Source organism: Sus scrofa, chromosome 9 (genome assembly GCF_000003025.6).
Source record: "Sus scrofa isolate TJ Tabasco breed Duroc chromosome 9, Sscrofa11.1, whole genome shotgun sequence".
NCBI classification, from domain to species: Eukaryota; Metazoa; Chordata; class Mammalia; order Artiodactyla; family Suidae; genus Sus; species Sus scrofa.
In genome coordinates, this window is record NC_010451.4 from 5,349,972 (window position 1) to 5,374,112 (window position 24,141).

Sequence of the window (24,141 nt, forward strand, 5' to 3'; positions counted from 1 at the left end):
AAAGCCGACTAGGAACCATGAGATTGCCGTTTTGATCCCCGGCCTTGCTCAGTGGGTTAAGGGTCCAGTGTTGCCGTGAGCTGTGGTGTAGGTCGCAGACACAGCTTGGGTCCTGCATTGCTGTGGCTGTGGCTATGGCCCGTGGCTACAGCTCCAATTGGACCCCTAGCCTGGGAACCTCCATATGCCATGGGTGTGGCCCTAGAAAAGACAAAAAAAAAAAGTGCATGTGAGTATTAGAGTTTTCCTCTGAAACCAGAATAATGAAAATTCTTGGCCTTATTCATGACGGGATGGGGAGATATATCAAGAATAGCAACTGCTAAGGGCCAAGACTTCAGGAAGGGGAATGAAAAATTTCGGAGGACACCAAGTAATTCAGTAGGAGTTCCCACTGTGGTGCAGCAGAAAGGAATCTGACTAGTATCCATGACAATGTGGGTTCAATCCTGGTTTTGCTCGGTGGGCTGGCGATCTGGTGTTGTCGTGAGCTATGGTATAGGTCACAAATGCATCTCAGATCCTGTGTTGCTGTGGCTGTGGTGTAGGTGAGTAGCTGTAGGTTCAATTCGACCCCTAGCCTGGGAATTTCCATATGCCACAGGTGCAGCCCTAAAAAGCAAAAAAAAAAAAAAAAAAAGTCAATAATCAAAATAAATCATATTTTAATGCAATATTTAATCTAGTTTTAATCCATGATTCATTTATTATTTTTAAACAAAAACTAGTGTCATGCCAAACCATATTACAGCCTAAGGCAAAAGAAAAAATGTGAAGTCTTAGGTTTGATGGAAACAAACTTATCAGTAATATATTTTTAAATCTACTTTCTTTACTTATCCTGTTTTCAATTGATAAAATTGCCATACTGGAGATATATGAGAATACTAGGTAAATTTTAATTAGCTGAAATAAGATTATAATTCTATTATCATATACATTATGGTGTGAGATTTAATACAACTGTTTTTCATTTTTTTGACATTTTTCAAGATATGTTAGTATTCTGGAAACTATTAAGTATTAAAAAATACATGAAAATGTGTAGGGGTGCACATTTTTTATTTTGCCTTAAACTCCAGTGTGGCTTGGCACAGTCCTCTTCTTTGTTCAGAATTTTGTTCTATTTGTCATAGATTTTTTGCATTGGTTTTGAGTTTTTAGAATATTTCATAAGAGTGTTATTTATCCAGCTGCTGAATTTTTATTTGTGTGGTTGGTTGGTTGGTTTTTGGCTGTGCCAACAGCATATGGAAATGCCCTGGCAGGGGATGGAACCTGCAGCCCAGCAGGAACCCAGCCACTGCAGTGACAACAGTGGACCCTTAACCCACTGTGCCACAAGACAACTCTCCAGTTGCTGAGTTTCTTTAGCACCTTCCTTATATTTATATCCAAGGCAAATGTCTCATTGCCTCACCCTAGTTCCAGCCCGCTGTTCATAGCATGTGCTAAGCATGATAGAGTACGGAGATGGAGAGCTTTGAGTGAGAAGACTTGTCTTTTACCTGTGTTTAATGAATTAATGTAACCTAGATGAAACTTATCTGTAAGTGCTTGGGATAAATAGATACAAAATGTTGCCTTGGGATAAATAGATACAAAATGTTGCCTTCGGGATGGATTAGCAGTGGCGTAGCCCTGGGAACTCTGTCTCGTCACTTATGATGGAACATGTAATGTGAGAAAAAACATGTAATGTGAGAAAAAACATGTAATGTGAGAAAAAATGATGTATACATTTATGTATAACTGGGTCACCATGCTGTACAGTAGAAAAAAATATATATTTATATAAATTATATATAATAAATATATAATGTATAATATATAATGTAATATATAGTGTATAATATATATAAATATATTTCTATAAATGATATATAATAAATATATAATGATTTATATATTTATATAAATGATAAAAACAAAACGCTACCTCTAACTCTGTAGGGACTACATGATGTATAATAATGAACAATTATCACAGCATCTGAGAGAGAGTAGTTTTGACTCAGTGAAATGTGTCATTGCAGGACTTACTGAAGGGGCAAGCTGCTTCATTCAGGCCACCATGCTGTCCGTTGGTAATTCCACTCCTCCAAGTTTCTTCCTGACTGGAGTGCCAGGGCTGGAAGCTTTTCACATCTGGCTTTCCATCCCATTTTGCTGCCTCTGTGTGATCGCCCTCTTGGGGAACAGCACCATTCTATATGCGGTGATCACAGACTCCAGCCTCCACGAGCCCATGTACTACTTCCTCTCCTTGCTCTCCACCACAGACATAGGCATCACTGCTTCCTCTCTCCCCACCACGCTGGGTGTCCTCTGGTTCAATGCCAGGATCATCAGCCTGGATGCCTGCATTGTGCAGATGTTCTTTCTGCATGGATTCACCCTCATGGAATCCTCTGTGCTTTTGGCCATGGCTTTTGACTGCTTTGTTGCCATCTGCAACCCCCTAAGGTACGCTGTGATTCTCACCAGCTCTAGAATCATCAAAGCTGCCGTGGTGATTTTTGTGCGAATGCTGGTCAACTTGATGCCCTTGCTCCTGCTGCTTAAGAGGCTGTCCTTCTGTGGTTCTAACATGCTTTCTCACTCCTATTGCTACCACCCTGATGTGATTAAGTGTTCTTGCTCAAGTATCAAGGTCAACAGCATCTGTGGCTTAGTTGCTCTCATTCTGACATCAGGTATAGATATTCCGTGTATTTTCCTCTCTTATGTGCTGATCATCAAGTCTATCCTCAGCATAGCCTCCCCAGAGGAGAGGAAAAGGGCTTTTGGCACCTGCATCTCACACCTGGGTGCTGTTGCTATCTTCTACGTCCCCTGGGTCATCTTGGCTTTGGTCCATCGCTTTGGGCATAATGCTCCTCCGTACGTCCACACCCTGATGTCAAATCTCCATTTCTTATTCCCCCCAGTGCTGAACCCCATTATATATAGTGTGAAGACCAAACAAATCCGTAAAGCTTTCCGCAAGTTCTTTCCAAACACTGGGTAGCCAGTATGACCACGCAATGACCTAGAGATAGTCTTGCTTCCTTCCTCTCTTCCCTCAACATTTTATTGAGTAACAGTGGAATTTGTCTGAGTGGTGGTAATACAAGGTTACATAAGGGACCGTCCTTGTCCTTTCAGATAGTTTGTGCGGTCTAGTGGCAGGGACATAAAATTAAAACTGTAATGACAACAGGGAATGAGAAGTGTGATCACAGAATTATATCCAAGAGACTATATGGCACTGAAGAAAATATCGAGATCATACTGGAGATTAAAAAATTGTCAGGGGAGATAACTACTTAAACAAAAAAAGTGATGCAATACATAAAAATATAAGGGCCTTCCAGACCTAGGGCACAGGGCTGTGAAGTGGGTATGTGAGACAGCCTGACACACCAAGGAAATTTATGCAGTTAGTATGGCTGGAGTAAGGGGTGTGTGTGATATTGAAAAGGGTAAGAAAGGCTATAAAATAACCTTTGTGTGGAGTTCCTGCTGTGGCCCAGTGGCTTAAGGATCTGGTGTTGTCTCTGCAGCAGTTCGGGTCACTGATAAGGTGCTGGTTTGATCCCTGACCAAGCACAGTGGATTAAGGATCCAGCATTGCCATAGCTGTGGTGTAGGTCACAGCTGAGGCTCAGATTTGATCCCTGGCCCAGGAACTTGCATATACTGAGGGTGTGGCCAAAAAATAAATGAATAAAAAAGCTTTGTGCTAGGCAAAGTTAAAGTATGAAGCTTAAAAATGGAGAACAATCAACTGGAATTGGGAAGTTTTATTAGATTCCCCTTTAAGGAATGTCCATTGTGGCCTGAAGAAAAGCATTCTCCCTTAATTCTGACTTGAGGCAGTCTTTAAGAAATCTTATAGTCTTCTGTTAGTTTGAATGACCCTGGAATAATCTTCACTCCCTTACTGCCATGTAAGTTTCTCATTTGTCCTGGTTTATAGAGAGGAATTCTGTAGTTCTGAAATATGAGCTATTCATGCTGGACTTGAAATGGATTCTAAGATTTTTAGTACAACTCGAATCCGTAAGTCCTCAAAGATGGGTAATGAAGATCACAAGATCCCACGAGCTCGAAGAAAACAGAAACGGCAGTAAAATGTAGTGACTTCCTATCTCTCCTGACAATACTCAGTTTCCAAATATGCTCTTCTTTACCCCCCATGAAAATCGTCTGACATAAGATATCAGACCTATGAAGAGGGGGCGGGGAATTAGGGCAAGCGTGTGAAATAATGCACTGAAAGAAAGATATTTGTGGTGCCTTACGTTATGCATTGTCGAAAAATTTACATTTTTAAAATGAAATTTAAAAAATTTTAAACGTTTAGGATGATGTGTATGTAGCTCATTGGATTTAAGGGCTTAATGGCATTTCTGAGCTTATTGTAAACAGCATTAATTTTTCCTTTGTGAAATTTCCCCAAAAGAGTAAAATTGAACAATGCGAGATAGGAAATGATGAATTAGTAGAATTGTAATAGTAACTATGCATCTACAGGTGTGCCTCTGATTACCACCTAACAGGTTCTGTTACACGTGGCCTCACTTCCACCCTCCGTAAATGAAGTCTCATCCTTTTACATACTTCCTTTTAAGTCTTTATGTATTTCCTCTCCTTGCCATCTCTTTTCCAACAAATAATAAATCTGGAGATAAAACTAAAACCGAGCTTAGAAGATTTTAGCCGAAAATGCCTATAAGAGGAAATAAAATCTGAAAACAAGTTATTATATAGCTACCTCCACGATTTAGAAAAAGAAAAGTAAATAACTCCCCTCAAAAAGAAAGAAAATTGGATAATTAAAATAATAAATGTAAACATTTATTTTAAACTATCAAACGATAAATAAGATTAAGAATACAAAAGTTTCACTAGAGAGACTAATAAACTTGACTGGCAAGAGTGATCAGTTACAATTCAGGAAAGCATACAAATCAAGATTAGTAATGAAGAAGTTACACCATTACTCATCCCGCACACACTTTTGAAGATGTAAAAGAAAATAATTTTTAAAACTTGGATGCCAATTTTTGAAAATTTAGATAAAATGTACAAATGTCGAAAAAGCACAACTTAGAACACTAATTCGAGAAAAAAGCTCAATGGTCCCATATGTATTAAATCTATTATATTCATATTTATAGACTGATCTAAAGACAGAAAAGTAGGAAGGAAGAAAAAGGAAAAGGAAAAAGAAAAAATAAAGGAGTGAAAATGAGAAAGAGAGGAGAGAGGAAGGCAGGAAAGGAAGGAAGGCAGGCAGAAACGTAACCACTGACGTTAACCTCCAACCTTCAGGCTCCAGCTGTATACAAACTCTTTGAAAGAATGGAAAAATAAGGAGCACTCGCTCCCAAATGGGTTTTACAAAACCAATCTTATTAAATATTGCAAAGAAGGACCCATCCAATGCAATCGCTCACACAAAGGAAAATAACACACATATAAACAGAAAGGAGAAAAGAAATATCAATACTATTATTTACAGAAAACTTGATAGATTCTGTGGAATAGCAAAACCAATAAAAAGACTTTTATATTGATGAATAGATTTAGCAAGATTTCTGATACATTACCCCTCAAAAGCACTTTTCATATTTTCACTAACAAACACTTAGAAGAGTAGATTTAAAGGGTTACCATTGAAAATATACAAAAAACCAAACATGTGCGACTAAATTTCACAAAGGTATAAAACATCTCTACTTTGAAAAGTATAAAACAGCGTTGAAACGAAAGAAATTCTGAGTAGTGAGCCATGTTCATGGATTGGATGATTCGGTTCTTTAAAGTATTGTGAAATTCCCCAAGTTGTTTCAATGCAACCCTCAGAATTTCTGTGTAGATTGATATGTGTGTGTGTATGTGTATTTACTATTTATTCTAAAGTTCATAATGAAATATGTAAAGTTCTAAGTCTCACTCTAGTCAATATCATAACGCTTAGAAAGCTACAATAATTATGGCAATGTGGTTGTTGCCCACAATTTGACAAATGGAGTGTTAAAGCAGAACAGAGTCCGAAACAGACTCGCTACATATTTGGACACTATTTATAACAAATGTGGAACCATATAGCAGTGGAAAAAAAATAGTCTCTTCAGTGAAAATTGCTGGATTGGTTGTATATTCATATACAGAAAATGTGGAGCGCCCTCTATGGCTCAGTGGGATCAGCAGCATCTCTGGAGCACTGGGATGCAGGTTCCATCCCTGGCCTGGCACCATGGGTTAGGGATCCAGCTTCAGCTGCGGTGTGGATGACAACTGTGGCTCAGATCTGATCCCTGGCCTGGGAACTCCATATGCCGCGGGGTGTCCAAAAAAAGAGAGAAAATAAATTCAACTTCCACCTCATACCATAAACAAAAATCTGTTCCAAATAAATTATAGATGCAAACCATAAAATATTAAGTTCCTATAGCTAACACTGGACAATATATTTAAGTTGTTGGAGTATACAACTATTTATTTAACATAACAGATCAGTCACTAAATATAAAGAAAATACAGCTTGCTCTAAATTAAAACAGGAAATTCTGTCCATCAAAAGACACGTTTAAGAAAGTGAATATTAAAAAGAGAATTTGTGGAGTTCCCGTCGTGGCGCAGTGGTTAACGAATCCGACTAGGAACCATGAGGTCGCGGGTTCGGTCCCTGCCCTTGCTCAGTGGGTTAACGATCCGGCGTTGCCATGAGCTGTGGTGTAGGTTGCAGACGCGGCTCGGATCCCGCGTTGCTGTGGCTCTGGCGTAGGCCGGTGGCTACAGCTCCGATTCGACCCCTAGCCTGGGAACCTCCATATGCCGCGGAAGCGGCCCAAGAGATAGCAACAACAACAACAACAAACAACAACAACAAAAGACAAAAGACAAAAAGACAAAAAAAAAAAAAAAGAGAATTTGTGTTGTGTACCCATAAGGAACTATATAAAATTAATAAGAGAAATCAAACAGGCCAATAGAAAAATGGAGAAAAGCTTGGAATGGACACTTCATCAGAAACTAGATACAAAATGCTTTTAAACACATGAAAAAATATTTGACATCATTAGTCAGGAAAATGAAAACTGATACCAAAATCTGATAGACTACCAACCTACAGGAATTGCTATCATTAAATAAAACTGATAATATCAAATATTGGTAAAGATATGAATCAACAGAAACTCTCACATGCTGCTGGTGTGGATGTGAATTGGTACAGACTTTTTAAAGACCTATTTGGTAGAATCTCAAAGTTGACCCAGCATTTTTACTCACAGACTATAACCAACAGACATGCATGTATGTGTGCCTGAGAGACCCAAGAACTTCAGAGTAGCATCATTGTTTATAACCAAAACCTGAACACAGTGGAAGTGTCAAGAAAACACAAATTGATCATTTTGATGTGTTCTTACAGTTGCAAAAATTAAAAAGAATAAAGCAATTCCAACACTCAACATTGATAAATCTCATAATGCTAATGTGAAATGAGTCAGAAACAAAAGCACACAGGCCGTATTATTCAATGTGTATGTTTATATTCCATTATATTGTAGATGAAAATTACGAGCAAAACTAATCTAGGATGTAGGAGGGCAGGAGAGTAGTTAGTTTTGGTGTAGGAGAGGAGCTAGTTAACGGGATGGGGTGGGTATGGGAGAATATCTGGTAAGGCTGAATGTCAGCATTGGCAAAATATGGCCTGTGGGCCAAATCTGACTGCCCTCTCTTTGTAAATGAAGTTTAGTTTGGACCATCCCAAATCAGAATAGTGTATGACTGTATCATGCTACATCAAAATTAAGTAGTAAGACAGACAACTGTATGGCCAGAAAAAGCCTAAAATATTTGCTATCTAGTCTTTATAGAAAAGAAAAGAAAAGAAAACTCGCTGGCCTCTATCTATATCACTGACTGGGTGGCAGTTACATGTCATAAATCGCATGGTAGGTGGTTGGCTGGAGACAGTGGGCTGGTCTGTGCCACATGGGCCTGCCCAGCATGGCGGCTTGTTTCATTAAAGCCACATCTTATGTAACATAAGTACAGAAGGAGTGTCCTGTCATCTTTGCCACAGTCTACAGTTAAAAGCCAGCAGAGGTCCTACTCGCACTCAAGATCAAAGGACTACGCGAGGGCTCCAGAAAGCAGAGGTAATCAGGGGCTATTTTACTAGTTTATAATCTGTCGGTAACAGAAGGATGTGGCTGGAAACCCTCTTGCTCGAAGTTCATGTTGGTTGTTGAAGTATCAGCCCAGACACTTGGGGGAGAGGGGAAGGTTTCCAGGGAGAATTATAGTGCTTGAACTGAACCCTCACACACATTCTGCCATTTCTCATACAAGGACACATAGGAAGAGTAGACAAATACTCATTAAAGAAAAATAGCTAAATGAGGAACACATTACTGGATTTATTGCTATCTAGACAAACACACGACTCCCTCTGCCAACGTGGAACTTCTCTATAAAGGAGACACATAATGTTTGGGTGTGGATTTTCACCTTTCTACTAGTCTAGAATTGCTCGGTGTGTACAGTAGTCTGCATCCATCACTTAGCTGGCCACAATGACAGAGACGGCCAAATCCCCGCCGAGAGTCTAGATCCTTAAACTTTTTTTTCAATGTTTCTCTTTTTGAAAATTTATTTATTTATCTGTATTATTAAAGTACTGTTGATTTGTGATGATTCATCAAGTTCCATTGTACAACAAAGTGACCCAATCACACACATTTCCCTGTGCTGTACAGTAGGGCCCCATTGTCCATCCATTCCAAATATAATAGTTTGTATCCCCCAAATCCCCAACATAGATCCTTAAACTTTTTTAGCACAGAAAACAGCAAGTAAGAGAGCAAGAAAATGAACACACAGTAACTCAGCATTTACCCCTAGTGACCTCAGCCACTAGCGAAATCGGGCCCAATGAATAATAATAGATCAGGAGCTGACCCATTTCCTGGAGAAAGGCAAGAGAGCAGCTAGAGAGAGATGGGCTTGGAAGTGGACGGTATCATCCTCACTCTGCATCAACGTGGTGGTGAAAAAATAGGACTTGGAGGCTAGAGTGCATGGTGTCTCCTCTCTTCGTTGCCTCCGTAATTATTCCAGTGAACACCGGCTTGCTTTCCTGTCTTCCTAGCATACTGATAATCTAGTGACAGAGGCATGCACCTCTCTGTTCTCCAGGGTCTAGACAATGTCTGAACCTTCCATTTAAATGGTTTCTTTTGCTCGGTATTATTGTCCCTGTGGACCACTGGTCCCTTGAGCTAGTAGCTAAAACCCTTCTGAGATGACACAGCACTGCCCTGTATTAATAAACAGAGAGAGGGGCATTTTGGTTTTTGGTTTTTCTCCATTTGCAGCCTCAGTGAGATTCACATTTTACTGATGGCCCCACAGTTCCATTCCACTTTACTATAAAGTCAGTGGCTCCAGAGTTATAACTCACTCTGTCTGCTGGTGGAGACAGAGAAGGCTCCTTTTTCCACGTGAAGCTGGTAAGAAGCTAGAGAAAGCTGTTCGTTGTGCTGATTTGGGGCTTTGTTATCTATTCATAAACATTCACATGAGCTTACATAAAAGTCAGGTAACAAGGTTTTACCCTGTTCTCAAGGATCCATTGAACACACACATATCTGAGCCCTTCTAGTTTATAGTTAAACATTACAGAGGTTTTTATCCGGTTGAAATGAAATCCTGAGAGCTGAAAATGAAAAGAGAACTATAGGAAAGCAGCCTCAAGGGGATGATAAAGTGTGTAGTCACTACAGAGAATTTACTCTCTGGGAGTAAACTTCAGTGTATTAAATGCTTGATTGAAAAATATTAAAGTTATAATAACTAATATTGCTATTATTTTAAGCCTATCTAGAATTGATTTTAACAATGTAAATGTATTACTTTCAGAGTGTTATTTTTAAAATTTTATTTGAGCAAGACTTTATAACATTTATCACATTTCTCTGTGTATTGAGTCAGCTACCTCTTCTAGTACCTGCAATGTCTGCTGAGAACTTTTGTCTTATCCTCAGACCAGCATCCATCATTTCATACACTTGAACAGCAATAAATTTCCCCCAATATTTCATAAAGAAGAAATTACGCACTGGTTTAAAAGGAAGCAAATTCTAACATGTGCTGTGACACGGATGACTCTTAAGGACATTAAGTGAAATAAGCCAGTCACAAACGGATAAATATTGTATGATTCCACTTGAATGCGATGCTTAAAGTAGTCAGGATCACAGAGACAGAAAGCAAAGTGGTGGTTGCCAGGGGCTGGAAAAGGGGAGTTATTGTTTACTGGGTGTAGAGTTGCAGTTTTATAAGATGAAAAGAGTTATGGAGATGGATGGTCGTGATGGTAGCCCAACATTATGAGTGTGTTTAAACCCACTGAACTGTACCCTGAAGAACGGTTACGACAGTGAATTCTATGTTAGATGTACTTGACCACCACTTTAAAGGCTGTAAAAAGCAAAACCAAAAAACAAGTAGCCCTGGGTGAGAGATAATTCCCTCACAGAACTTTCCACCAGCATAGGCACATGCATCTTTGCATTTTTTGCATGTTTAAAAAGTACATTTTTTGATTTACAGTGTTGTGCCAATTTCTGCTCTACAGCGGAGTGACCCAGTCACACATATGTGTACATTCCCTTTCTTGTATTATCTTCCATCCTGGTCGGTCCCAAGAGATTGGATACAGTTCCCTGTGCTCTACAGTAGGAGCTCATTGCTGATCAATTCTAAACTCAGTAATTGCTCTTCATCTTTATCTTCGGCTTTTTGAGGGACAAGTACTATCAGGCCCCAGAGTTAATCACCGACTATTTTCTTATGGCATTTTCTATACCAATTAACCCCTGTTGTTCTACATTTTAATTTCTCACTATGTAACGTATTTTTCACCTCGGTTTATAAATACGTATGCTTCTCCAAGTATTTCCAATCTTGCCAGAATCCTCCATCCACATCACGGTCACCTTTGGGCATAGCTGATTTTTCTCCCTGCCTTCCCTGACAAGTAAAAATAATATACACTGGGCCTCCAATGTGTATTTTTCTATTCGTTCCTTAAGCCATTGTAACAGGTTCTCAGTTTTCATCACTGGACTTCAACCATGGTTTTTGTTTGTTTGTTAGTTTGTTTTTAGGTCGCTAATATGAAATTAATTTGAAATTTTCAATCCGTGGAACACCTGACCATTCAAGCAATTTCACACTGTCATTCATGTAACACCCAGTCATGGCACCAGGCTCTCTTGGTGTTAGTGATTCCTGGAAAGCTTTCTAGTCTCACCTTGCTTTAGTGTATATAGTTCTTTCCAATAACTTCTACAGAATTCCACCCTTACTGGTTTTTCTCTCATAAAACCCAACTCTCTGAAGGTTGTCACCCACACTGTTGGATTAAAATGACACTTTTACAATGATAACTTCCAGATATGTTATCAACAAAAACCTAGAGCTCTTTGCCTAGATTCACACCCACGGGGACACTGCAGGATCATCAATATCTTTAGGTGACTTTCTCTTGGTCATTTTTCACACAGCGTATTCAAAATTAATTACATGGACTTTTTTCTTAACAATTCTGTATGCATTTAATCTTATAATCTAAGGGAGCTTAAAATTCTGTCAATATAGGAAATAACTATCAAAATGTATATAAAGTCACATGGACATATTTCCTTGGATTTAAGAGTGAAGATGTTATTATATACAGACAGTAGAGTTTGATTTACTTGAGTTACGGTGATAGAGTACTTATCCATGACCTTAGACAATTCTCCTAACAGAAAGAAGCTTTACCTAGAAATTTCTGTGCAAGAACGTAACTTATTATTTCTATAGGAAGTGAGTATTACGAGGAGAAATGCTACAGATTCAGGACAACAGGGAGATCTTAGGTAATTCGACATCTGAAGCTCCAATGTTCTTGTTGACTGGCATCCCTGGCCTAGAGTCCGTCCATCCCTGGATCTCCGTTCCCTTCTGCTGTCTCTACACCGCCGCCCTCTCTGGGAACGGCATGATCCTGTTTGTCGTCATTACCCAGCAGAGTCTCCACGAGCCCATGTACTGTTTCCTCTCCATGCTCTCAGCCGCTGACCTGGGCTTGACCGTTTCAACAATGTCAACAACATTGGGTGTCTTCTGGTTCGATGCAACTGAAATAAGCCTGGACGCCTGCATCCTCCAGATGTTTTTTCTTCATGGGTTTACCGTCGCAGAATCGGGGGTGCTGGTGGCTATGGCCTTTGACCGCTGCGTGGCCATCTGTGACCCTCTGAGGTACACCGCCATTCTCACCCATGACAGAATCATCCAGGTGGGCTTCTTAATGACTCTACGCTCTGCGGTAGTAATAGTACCACTGCTTTTGCTCCTTAAGCCCCTCAGCTTTTGTGGAGGAAATGTCCTTTCCCACTCCTACTGCTATCATCCAGATGTGATTAAATTAGCATGTTCAGATACTCGGGCCAACAGCGCCTGTGGATTAGCGGCTCTCCTCCTGACCTCAGGAGTAGATACGCCGTGCATTGTCCTGTCGTATATCTTGATCCTTCGCTCTGTCCTCCGTATCGCCTCTCCTCAAGAACGACACAAGGTCTTTAGCACGTGTGTCTCCCACATCGGAGCAGTTGCTGTTTTCTACATCCCCATGATAAGCTTGTCCTTGGGGCATCGCTTTGGCCAAGCCACACCTAAAGTGGTCCATTCTCTGATGGCCGATGTATACCTGCTTTTGCCCCCTGTGCTCAACCCCATCATCTATAGTGTAAAAACACAGCAGATTCGAAAGGCTGTACTCAGTCTTCTCCTTACAAAATAGACAGATGATTAACTTTGAGAAAGTCATTATACAAGTGTCTTTCACTGTATAAAAGCAATCCTGGTAGGTAACTGCATATCAGATATTTTTTTTCTCATCTTTTCATTTATTCAACAAAGATGTAGTAAGCATTTTTGTGTTTTCAGTCATAAAATATATATACAACATAGCAATGTAACTGAAGGATTTTACAGTCCAATAATGGAAACAGGAAAATAATAATAATGAAATAATGCAAATAATACCCATAGTAACTAATATCTGTTAACTGTTCATTTTATAGTAGGTGTTTCTACTAACTGCTATAAATATATACTATTTTTTCGTAAAAACAGCCCACTAAAAATATTTATTGTATTTTAGAGATGGAGAAAATGAGGCTTAGAGACATTTAGACCATCAAAGGCAAGACATCTAATAATAGAGCAGGGTTGAAATCCGAATCAGGCTTTCTGTATCTTAGATCCTGCCTTCTTCACGAGTGTACTGCATACTCTGCCAAAAGCAACTATCACGGGATCAAAAGTAAGGACTGGGTCTTCCTGTCCATGTAGCATGCCTTTAAAAAGTTGCAGTGGCCTCTTCTAGCATAATTTGGCTTTTATTCTTCATTCGTAATTAATAATACAAACAGTAGAAATAGGCGTGTCATTGCATGTAAGCCATAAATCATTATCTGCTACTGGACAGTCAGTAGACAAAGCTTCAAGGATTGGGGCATTGGCTGGTTCCCTGCTGCCATTTGGAGAACTGGAAACGATCATGAAGCAGAATGTAAGGAGTTTGGAGTAGAAATTATTAACCTTCGTCTGTGCGGAAGTTCCAAAATCCACCAACCTTTCTTCAGAGAAAAATCACATACAAAAGCACTAATTATTGTCCATAAAATGTCGGAGGTTTCACAAAATGTCTGGAAGGGCGCACATGGCTCTCTCAGTGAAAGAACCAAGGTAAAGAATTCATGATTTTCAGCCTATATACAGTCATACATGGCTAAACCTAGAGCATGCGGTTCCTGAAAAGAAGACTCTTGGTAACTATATAAATTTAAGAGGCAAGAAGGACCTTACAACTCAGTTGCATAAGATGGTAGGAAAATTCAGAGGAAAATGGAGATGGAAACCCAATGGAAGTCACACCAGTTTCACTGCAGCTGGAAAAGTGGTCGTAGGTACGGGGAACGGGTCGCGGGTGCTACAGACCATAGGTCTGTGGGCAGTGCTGCCGCCAGCTCACGCCAGCTTGCAAGAAGCCAGAGCGGGCGTCTCTTCTCAACCTGTCAACAACGTCAAAGCGGCAGCCTGAAATCAGCATTCATACCAGGAGAACTGGTAAACATGACCAACGAGGAGCTTTGTCTCTCTTTTTTTTTAAAGAGCTTTAGTTTATCAGCACCTCTGATACAGCTTTTGCGACTGGGGGTGTATCTGTTTGGCCTTGTAAGAAGCAATAGAAATTATAAAATCAGTAAAATGTAATTGCCTGCACTCAAGAAGCTGAAATCTAAGCTGCGACGTGGTGATGTAGACCAAAACTAATGGATGAAGTGTTGGGGTAATTGACAATACAAAATGATACCCCTTCTTTATGGTGCTGTTGGGGGTGAAGATGTTTCCAAGGGCACATGGAGGAGAAGCGTATCTGGGAAGCGACTCCGGGAAAGATGTAAGAAGGGTTGTGTTACTATTGTACTCCTCATGGAGGGATGGTCTTCTGAATTTTAAATTCATAGGTCCCATCTGGACATAGCATCATGTAAGGTAGTTGGGAGCTTTTATAAAGTGCAAGCAAAATCGTGGGTAAGTTTATTTCGCTTGAGTGTATGGTTGGTCTACAAAATGTGTAGGGTGCTACGGATTCATGCTACTTTGTTTAAGTCATTAAAGGGACTAGGCTAGTACACACGTAGTATGTAGAGTGGTCTTGAAATAAATTTATTCAATTAACATTTTAATCATTTTCAGTTGCTCAAGAGGGCACCATTAAAAAGATACTCTGGGAGAGTCTTGAACTATGTACCTTATCCCACTGGGCACAGGCAGAAGTAAAAGAGAGTGACAAGAAAGAGAAACACCTGTGTGAATGGGCAGGCGTGGCCTTGTTTTCACTAGGTTATCCCATACACTATGCATGCCCTGGTTTTTTCATTTGCAATCTGTTGTGGTCTCTGTCTTTTCTCTCTCTTCGATTGACGCATCGGACCAACTTATGAAAAAATTAATCAGACTCTTTCCTTCAGAAGGATGGATCTGGTTGACATCTCTCAGCTTTGAAATAAGATGCTTGCTTATTGACATCATTAGCCAGGTTTCCAAATAGGCCTGTATTCTCACCATTCCTCTGGTGCTCTGCAGCTAACTCCATCCTGAATCATGCTGCTTCCCATTCTGAAATACTCTATCCATTCCTATTCGGTTTTGAATCCACACTGTATTCAAGTTCCACCTCTTTTATGAAACATTCTTCAGCCAAAAGAATAACGTGACTGAGGAAAGAGAGCAAGCTGGGATGGAGAGATTGTGTAAGGCCAACAGACTCACCCTTGAGTGTGTCCCAGGAGAAGGCCCCAAGGGCATGCCACTCGTGCAGGCTATTAGGAATGAACCTCTGGAAATGACCTCAGCATCAAGAAGAAGCTGAGAAGTGGCTGTCCTCTGCTGACTGGGGATGACCATAGGAGACGCTGTCACCGAGCCAGGCTCATTAACATCCATGCATATGGTGAGTCCTTGACATAATAGAGGCCAGAGAGCCTTGGTTAATCACCCAAAACCACAGGGGCTACTGTTATCATACAAAGCAACAAGGTCCAAAGGGCAGAAAGAAAGCTTAGCTATAGGTTCTTATGGAGATGGATAACTGAACACATCGTGGAGCAAATTAGACAAGCAGCCAGCAAGGGTCTGGCTAGGTAACATTTACAACAAACAAACAAAACAAAACAAACAAATAAAAAGAACAAAGAATGAATGAGAAGGAGGCTAGAAGCACCGATGTATTTTGCTGCAAGCTTGACTTTGCATTAAGGAGCGAAAGAAGGAAGAAAGTTTTGGTAGGAAAAAATATCTGAGACTATAATGCAGCTCTAAACAGAGTTAGTTGTGACCATGGAGTATCCTCAAGTCAAAGACACCTGTCAGAGGGGTCTTGTGCCTTCCAGAACTGGACCTGCCTTAGTCTCCCTGCTACACTCAGTCATTGGCTGGAAGCAGCTTGTGGGAAATGTGGCCTCTGCAGGCTGTGATGACGGAGCTAAGAACTCAGCAGCTAGGACTGTCATTCTCCATAGCCTCAAATAAAAAAGGCACATTTTAATAACCAACACGTCTGTCAAATTAAGAGAAAAGTATGTAGGGAGCTACAAGGAGGAGCCAAACCACTGAACCTTGAGACAAAGAGAAGCCAGAGCTGCTCAGGAGACATTGAACAGTCTGCCATGTCCCAGCTGCATGTGCCTCCCTTGAAGTTTCAAACACTCAGGAAATAGAGCAGCAGGATGGATATATGAAAATTTTAGAATGATTTTTTGCAACTTTTCTTCAAACCATAAATCCTTTTGAAACATAATGTTAAAAATTCTCATGAGAAAGCTTCTGATGGGTCCTGCTTGAGTCGGATACCAAAGTCTACATTGCTGATCAGTCAAGTTTATGTGCATAAGCCCAGCGTTTGGGGGCCGCTTTTATGTTTGAGGCTGTTATCAGAAAAGAGGAGATATTTTTGCCACAGGACTGCCCAACACCTCTCTACTACCCACGCTTTATCCAACAGAGTGCAGTAAGAAGATTCGATTAGTTACAAATGTTTTTAAGACAATGGTCATAATACTTGTGATTAGATGATTGACTTAGCAGAAGAATATGTTCAACTTTTGAGTTTCTCTTTTAGCAAAACTGCTCAAGGCGATAGAATCAAGGATTACAAAATCGCCGTTTAGATAAATAGAGCAGTTGCATAGAATTACAAAGTGTAAATATTAACGTCATATTTTTCCTGAAGGCCAGCAGAGATGGATTCAGATATTTTGAAACAAAGATTAAAAAGTAATCAAGATAAAAAACTTGCTCTGTTAGGCACAGAATAATAAAATGTCCCTTCCACATAAATTATGTCTCCATAAAATTTTCATGTTTATTATATTAAATAATTACTTATTCTGACAATTATTGTTGTATGAATTCAATTTAATACTAAATACTTTGCTACTAATAGCAAATAATTCTATACCTCATTAAAACTTTAAAGAAAGTAATAATTCTTAGTCTGGGACAATTTATGAGAATTACAGAAAATATGCCAAACCGCTATAAAATATCTGTAGTAACTTAAATCTGTGTTTCTGTACTCATTACCCTACATTGTGTTGGACAGGCAGGAAAGAAATCTGTTGTTCAAAACTAATTTTCACAAAAGTATACATTTATTTGTTCATTATGTATTCATTCAATGAATATTTATCAACACTTACCACATTTAAAAATAAATAAAACATGCTCTCAAAAGATGTACGCTCATGACATACTTGTAACCATGTCTTCCTAACAAAATAGCTCACATGCCCCTTTAATAATTCAGTTATTAAATCTAAAGCCAAATTTATTTGGTTTCTTTCAGGAACAAATCCTTTTGTTAACAAGGGAAATTATTTCTGATAGTTAAGGATTCAAGATGAAAGTTTTAAAGTTTTTAAAGTTTTTCATCTTTAAAAAAAAATGGACCAATTGAGTTCCCTGGTGGCCCAACAGTTAAAGGATCCAGCCTTGTCACTGCTGTGGCATGGGCTCAGTCCCTGGCCTGGGAGCTTCTGCATGTCACAGTGCAGCCCCAAAGTAATGAATTAATTAATTAAAACTGGACCAGTTGATCTTCTGATCTTGGCAACATGTCTTTCTATTAAAATTCTATTTGATCAAAACCAAAAGTTTTACCTCCCTTTGTGATCCCACCCAACCAGCCAGGCCTGATTTATCAGTGTCACACTTGGCATTTCCCCCAGTTTTTAACATTGAAACCGTTACCATATGACATAAATGAAACTTAATAGGCTCTCTCATTTCTGACTCTACTATCTGTGTCTCTCTTTACGATAGGCACAAATTCTATCAGGTGGTCCTACCTTCAATCTCTCATCATTCTGATTTGTCCTCTATGCTAAGGTCATTCTAACCTCATAATAGAATCACCTCATTGCTTAAAATAACCTTTAATAATGTCTCTTGTGGCGTTCCCATCATGGCTCAGTGGTTAACGAACCCGACGCAGGTTTGATCCCTGGCCTTGCTGGGTGGGTTGGGGATCCGGTGTTGCCTTGAGCTGTGGTGTGGGTCGCAGACGCAGCTTGGATCCCCGGTTGCTGTGGCTGTGGCTGTGGCGTAGGCCACAGCTGCAGCTCCAATTGGACCCCTAGCCTGGGAATTTCCATATGCCTCAGGTGAGGCCCTAAAAAGCAAATAATGATGATGATGATGATGATAGTCCCTTGCTATTCAAACCAAAACCAAAAACAAATAAACACAAACCCAAACCACTAAATCCTAATCCTGTGTACTTTTATCTAAAATGTTTGGAGATTGTCTAGTTCACCATTCTATTCTGCAGATAAAGAAACAAATGCCCTTAACGAGAGTGTCTTTTCATTGAACCACCCAGTGTGAGCAGAGAGGTTTTCTGGTTCTATGATGCAGGATTCTTGGAACTTGACTGTTTTGCTTCTCTCTGTAATGGAGATGCTTCATGTATTTGCCTGCCCTCCTTGATGAGTCTCATTTTGTTCTCTGTTTTTCCACTTTTCTAAAAATGTATAACAAAATTACACATACAAATATGTCTATACAATGAACATGCAAGTGTGCGAGTGTAGATAGCTCTTTGCCGTCCTGATTTCAATCCTCTTGGATAAATACAATCCAATCTGCATTGTAGGAATGTATTTACTCATTTCAACAAACATTTCATATGCATTAAAGGTACTATGTTCCTGGTACTATGCTATTATCTGGAGATACTGTGAAAACATTTGTTATTTCACTTAGTTGTACAAAAAAAAAAAAAAAAAAGAAAAAAAAAAAAAAGACAACTATGTGATAGATGCTTTACAAGAAACACATAGAACAAAAAGCAAGGAGAAATACTGGATCCTCATCTTAAATACGATATCCATGTTCAAAGTAATGATTCAATTTCATTTTTAACCAAACATGTCAACAGAGTTACTATGTCAATATGTTTATTTTTCTTTGGTTCTTTTGTGCTTGTCTCTGCACCTACATTTCCGGATACCAGCTAAGTAGCCAGGGAGCAGAGAGGCAAAGCACAGCAGAATGGCACAGAAATCCCCCTGGGGTGTCCAGTTGGGTAAATGACTCTACCATCCAGGTTTCTTATAAAAGCTCTCCATTCATAGAGGGGATGGGTGACCTTCACACACCCACTGCAAACAAGAGCAAGAGAAGCCTTACCTTTTATCCGAAGGCCAAGTCAAGCAATTGTTTTCAGACTAGAAACAGTACTTGGCTGTGTCGATAATGAAATACATCTGATGACTAAAGCTGCATCATGAGTAACGGAGCTTAAGCAAAAGGAAGACTTTTCTCAGAAGTAAAGATAACAATTCACCTCGCCTTCTGGCATTGCCCCGCCAACGTGTCTACATGTATGCCTTCTAATTTTCCACATTTTGAAAGGTAAGACTCTCCCCACTTACCCCTGATACCTGATCTCCTGGTTATTCTTACTTCCCTCTGTTTTATTGACTCCTATGGCTCTGATACCTGTTCAAAAATCCCAAATCCCATATGGATTTTTCGTTTCATCTGTTTAGTTAATCACGGCAAATTGTAAATATTTCCTCACACATGAAATAACCAAACCTCACTGGCATGTCCTCACTCTTGTATAACTTACATTTTTAATTGGTTTACATTTTCTGCAGCACATTTATTGCCTTTGGTCTCTTCAGCCTGCAGCAGTCTGATTTATTTCTTTTTTATTTTGGACACAGGTGAGGGTGACACAATAAAATGACCATACCCTTAGAGTCAGACAGACCAGGACTCACTCACTGGTTCCATGATGTCTATTGATGGGAAGTTTCAATAGACTCTTCACTCAGAACCCAAGCTAGTCACCTGAAAATTAGGAATGTTAGTCACAGTCTATTAATATTAGGCTGTTAAGGTGCCAACGTCTAGAGATAACTAGCAAAGAATCTGGCCCAATATTAATTTTTCTCTTCTTTAACAGTATTAAAATTACCCCTTCATCTATCTTCTAGCCTTCCACCTACTTCGTATTTCAGGTCCCAGAGTAGTGCCTCCCATCGCCATATTCATAGGATAGTTGCTGCTTTGCCTCCATGTGGGTAGTTTACTTTGTAACAGTCCTTTGTAACAGAAACTCAGAAAACTTGTAGGGCTTTTTTTTCATTGTATGAGCAAATATGGGATATATTTCCATCTGATTTAATTTAGAATAAAATGAGTTCTTTCAGTCTCCAAACACTATTTTTGGAATAGACATTTTTCTTCCAAAAGTTTTGGTTTATTTTTCCAAGGACAGTAGTTGCCTGTATATTGGCTTTTCACTTTCTGCCCTTCTCAAATATAATGTTCTTATTGTTTTCTTTTCATTATTTTTTCCCTGTGCATTATGAGAGAATTTTAAAATGTATTCTCCAAGTTAAATTACTCAATTTAAATTACCAAGTTAAATTACTCCACTTAATTCTGCTTTTGCTTATATCGAGGATTTGCTTGAATTCATCACATTTCTAGTATCTCATTATTTTGGCCTTTTTCTCCAATTTTTTTTTCTTTTATAGTGCTTGACGGTGCTATTACCTGAATTACCTTAAGATATTTTCTTCTTAGTTCTACAGGGGTTTTAGCATCTTTGATGATGATGACTGCTTCTTTATGATATAATAGGGAATGGGCTGTGGTTTACAAAATTATTTCATAGTCACATATGATTATACTTTGCATATTCCAGATGCTGTTGCCTTTTTATTTTTCTACGATATTTTAAAGATTTAATGCTAGCATTTTTTCCTTTACATACTCCCTAATGCAAAGAAAGATCTTTTCACACTTTTTTTTCCCACCTCCCATGGTATTATCTTTGACTGTTTTTCTTGAGATAAGGTGTCTACTGCAAGGAAAATGCCCTGGTCACTTTATTGTTCAGTATCTTATAAAAGAGATGCCTCTTTTTATTTTGGTGCAGACTCTGGATTCCTGAGTGTAGACTGTGATAATGGCGTTAAGTGCTGTCTTGTGTTTGACCAAATTCCTCAGTTAGAAGCAGGTGATTACCCTCAAAAAATTCTAGATGAAGGCTGTCTATCAGTTTTAACTTTAGTATTTCTTTGATCTATTTCTTTTCCCCTTTATCTTTTTTGAATTTTTTTTAAAAACTGAGAGAAACTCAATTGTTTCTCCCAATTCAAGAAAATTGGGAGAGTGTTTCAGGGAGTACTGGCTAAAATATTTTAAAATGGAAGTCTGTTTTACATCTTAGAAAAGAAAACTTTGAGAACAGTATGCAGTTCTCATTAGAAAAAGTTGCAATGTGCCTGTTGATGGTAAACAGAAGGGAGGTGAGAATACCTTCAGATTTCTGAATTAGGCAACCTGATACATTGTTACTAAAGATATATAGCAGATCTGTAGAGATATTAATAAAAATGGGAAATAGAATATACAAGTTGTGGGGGCTGTGGGAGCTAATTCAGATGTAGGCACTTTGTGCTTGAGCTGTGACTTTGAGATATTTTACTGGCAAAATCAAAGAATTAGATGGATCTAAGATTTAGGAGATTAGCCTGGGAAGAAGTGAATATATTAAAATAGGAAAACAAATGAATAAAAAACATGGAATGACTAGGGAAAGGAAAGTATGTGGAAATGGACAATGGGTTTGGAGAAAGTTCAAACTAATTTTTAACCACATCATACGTTAAGTTTTGTAGTTAATTAGATGATAAAATTTTATTACAATGGGCATACTTAATGGAAATGATCTTGAATGACTTCTAAACTAACACTAGAAATCTTAAAGAAGTTAAAAATATATTTTGAGCAATAGCTTTATTTTTGCAATAAATGTTATGTTCACTACAGATTAATATGAATTATAGCATCCAATATGGATATATTTTTTTCTCTTTTTAGGGCCACACCCATGGCATATTTGGAGGTTAACAGGCTAGGGGTCACACTGGAGCTGTACCTGCTGGCCTATGCCATAGCCACAGCAACGCCAGATCTGAGCTGCATCTGCCACCTACACCACAGTTCATGGCAATGCCAGATCCTTAACCCACTGAGTGAGGCCAGGAATCGAACCTGCATCCTCACGGATGCTAGTCAGATTCGTTTCTGCTGAGCCACGATGGAAACTCCTATAGCATCCAATATTATGCTTAATTTCCTATTTGCTAAAATTGTCATTAATTTATTTGTATAGCATAACAAATACATGCAATCCAGAAAAAAAAATTGTTCCAACTCTGAACCATAGAAAAGTTAAATAAGAGATTTGCACACAGATATCTCTAACACATGTTTGCCTTGTTTATTAATAGAGATTATATCATTGAAGTATTGCTATTATTATAATTATTATTTTAATTGGAAAGTGTAGTATAGTTTTTAATATCACAGATTCTAAAGTCTTATTTTCTGGTTCCCAGCATCATCTGTTTCACATTTTATCTTTGGTAATTGATCTTCTAAATTTCACTTTATTTTTATCTATAATAAAAATACCTCTTCCTTAGCTTTGTCAAATCATCCTTGTGAACCTGAGCTGAATCCCACCTGGTCATGGTGTATGATCTTTTTTATATGTTGTTGGATTTGGTTGGCTAAAATTTTGTTGAGAATTTTTGCATCTATATTCATCAAAGATATTGGCCTATAGTTTTCTTTTTTGGTGATATCTTTGTCTGGTTTTGGAATTAGGGTGATGGTGGCATCACAGAATGTCTTTGGGAGTGTTCCTTCAAATTTTTGAAAAAGTTTAAGGAGGATGGGTACAAGTTCCTCTTTGTATGTTTAATAGAATTCACCTGTGAAGCCATCTGGTCCTGGACTTTTATTTGTAGGGAGTGTTTTTATGACATATTCAATTTCATTTCTAGTGATCAGTCTGTTCAGTTGACCTATTTGTTCTTGATTCAGTTTGGGCAGGCAGTAAGTCTCTAGTAAGCTGTCCATTTTTTCTAGGTTGTCAAATTTGTTGGCATACAATTGTTGATAGTATTCTCTCATGGTTTTTTGTATTTCTGTAGTATCCATTGTGACTTCTCCTTTTTCATTTCTTATTGTGTTTATTTGTTTTTTTTTTTTTCTCTCCTCTTCTTGGTGAGTCTAGCCAGAGGTTTGTCAATTTTGTTTACCTTTTCAAAGAACCAGCTCTTGGTTTGATTGATTTTTTTCTATTGTTTTTTGAATCCCTATTTTATTGATTTCCTCTCTGATCTTTATGATTTCCTTCCTTCTCCTGACTTTAGGTTTTGTTCTTCTTGTTCTAATTAATTTAGGTGGTAGGCTAAGTTGTTGACTTGAGATTTTTCTTCTTTTTTGAGGAATGCCTGTATTGCTATGAATTTCCCTCTGAGCACTGCTTTTGCGGCATCCCATAGATTTTGAGTGGTTCTTCATTATCATTTGTCTCAAGGTATTTTTAAATTTTCTTCTTGATTTCCTCATTGATCCATTGGTTTTGTAATAGCATATTGTTTAGTTTCCATGTAGTAAGTTTTTTCTCATTTCTTTTCCTGTAGTTGATTTCTAGTTTCATGCCATTGTGGTCAGAGAAGATGCTTGAAATAATTTCTATACTCATAAATTTGTTGAGGTTAGCTTTGTGCCCCAACATGTAATCAATTCTTGAGAATGTTCCGTGTGCACTTGAGAAGAATGTGTATTCTGCTTTTTTGGATGTAATATCCTGAAAAGGTCAATTAAGTTTAACTTTTCTATTGTGTCCTTTAGGATCTCTGTTGCCTTATTGATTTTCTGTCTAGAGGATCTGTCATAGATGTGAGTGGGGTGTCAAAATCTCCTACTATGATTGTATTCCCATCAGTTTCTCTTTTTATGTCTATGAGTATTTGTTGGATGTATCTGGGTGCTCTTATATTAGGGTCATATATGTTGATGATTGTAATAACCTCTTCTTGAATGGATCCTTTAGCCATTAAATAGTGTCCTTCTTTGTCTTTCTTTATGGCCTTCGTTTTAAAGTCTATTTTGTATGATGTGAGTACTGCAACTCCTGCT

At 38.6% G+C, this 24,141-nt stretch overlaps 2 protein-coding genes across 2 annotated transcripts; both read left to right on the forward strand.

Annotated features, from left to right (window-relative positions):
• LOC100514307 (olfactory receptor 51F1-like) lies at positions 1,842 to 3,613 on the forward strand. Its single transcript, XM_003129570.2, has one exon. It carries the CDS (start codon positions 1,961 to 1,963, stop codon positions 3,008 to 3,010), a length of 1,050 nt encoding a protein of 349 aa, XP_003129618.2. The 5' UTR covers positions 1,842 to 1,960; the 3' UTR covers positions 3,011 to 3,613.
• LOC100511705 (olfactory receptor 51F1-like) lies at positions 6,885 to 18,147 on the forward strand. Its single transcript, XM_021062406.1, has one exon. It carries the CDS (start codon positions 11,897 to 11,899, stop codon positions 12,854 to 12,856), a length of 960 nt encoding a protein of 319 aa, XP_020918065.1. The 5' UTR covers positions 6,885 to 11,896; the 3' UTR covers positions 12,857 to 18,147.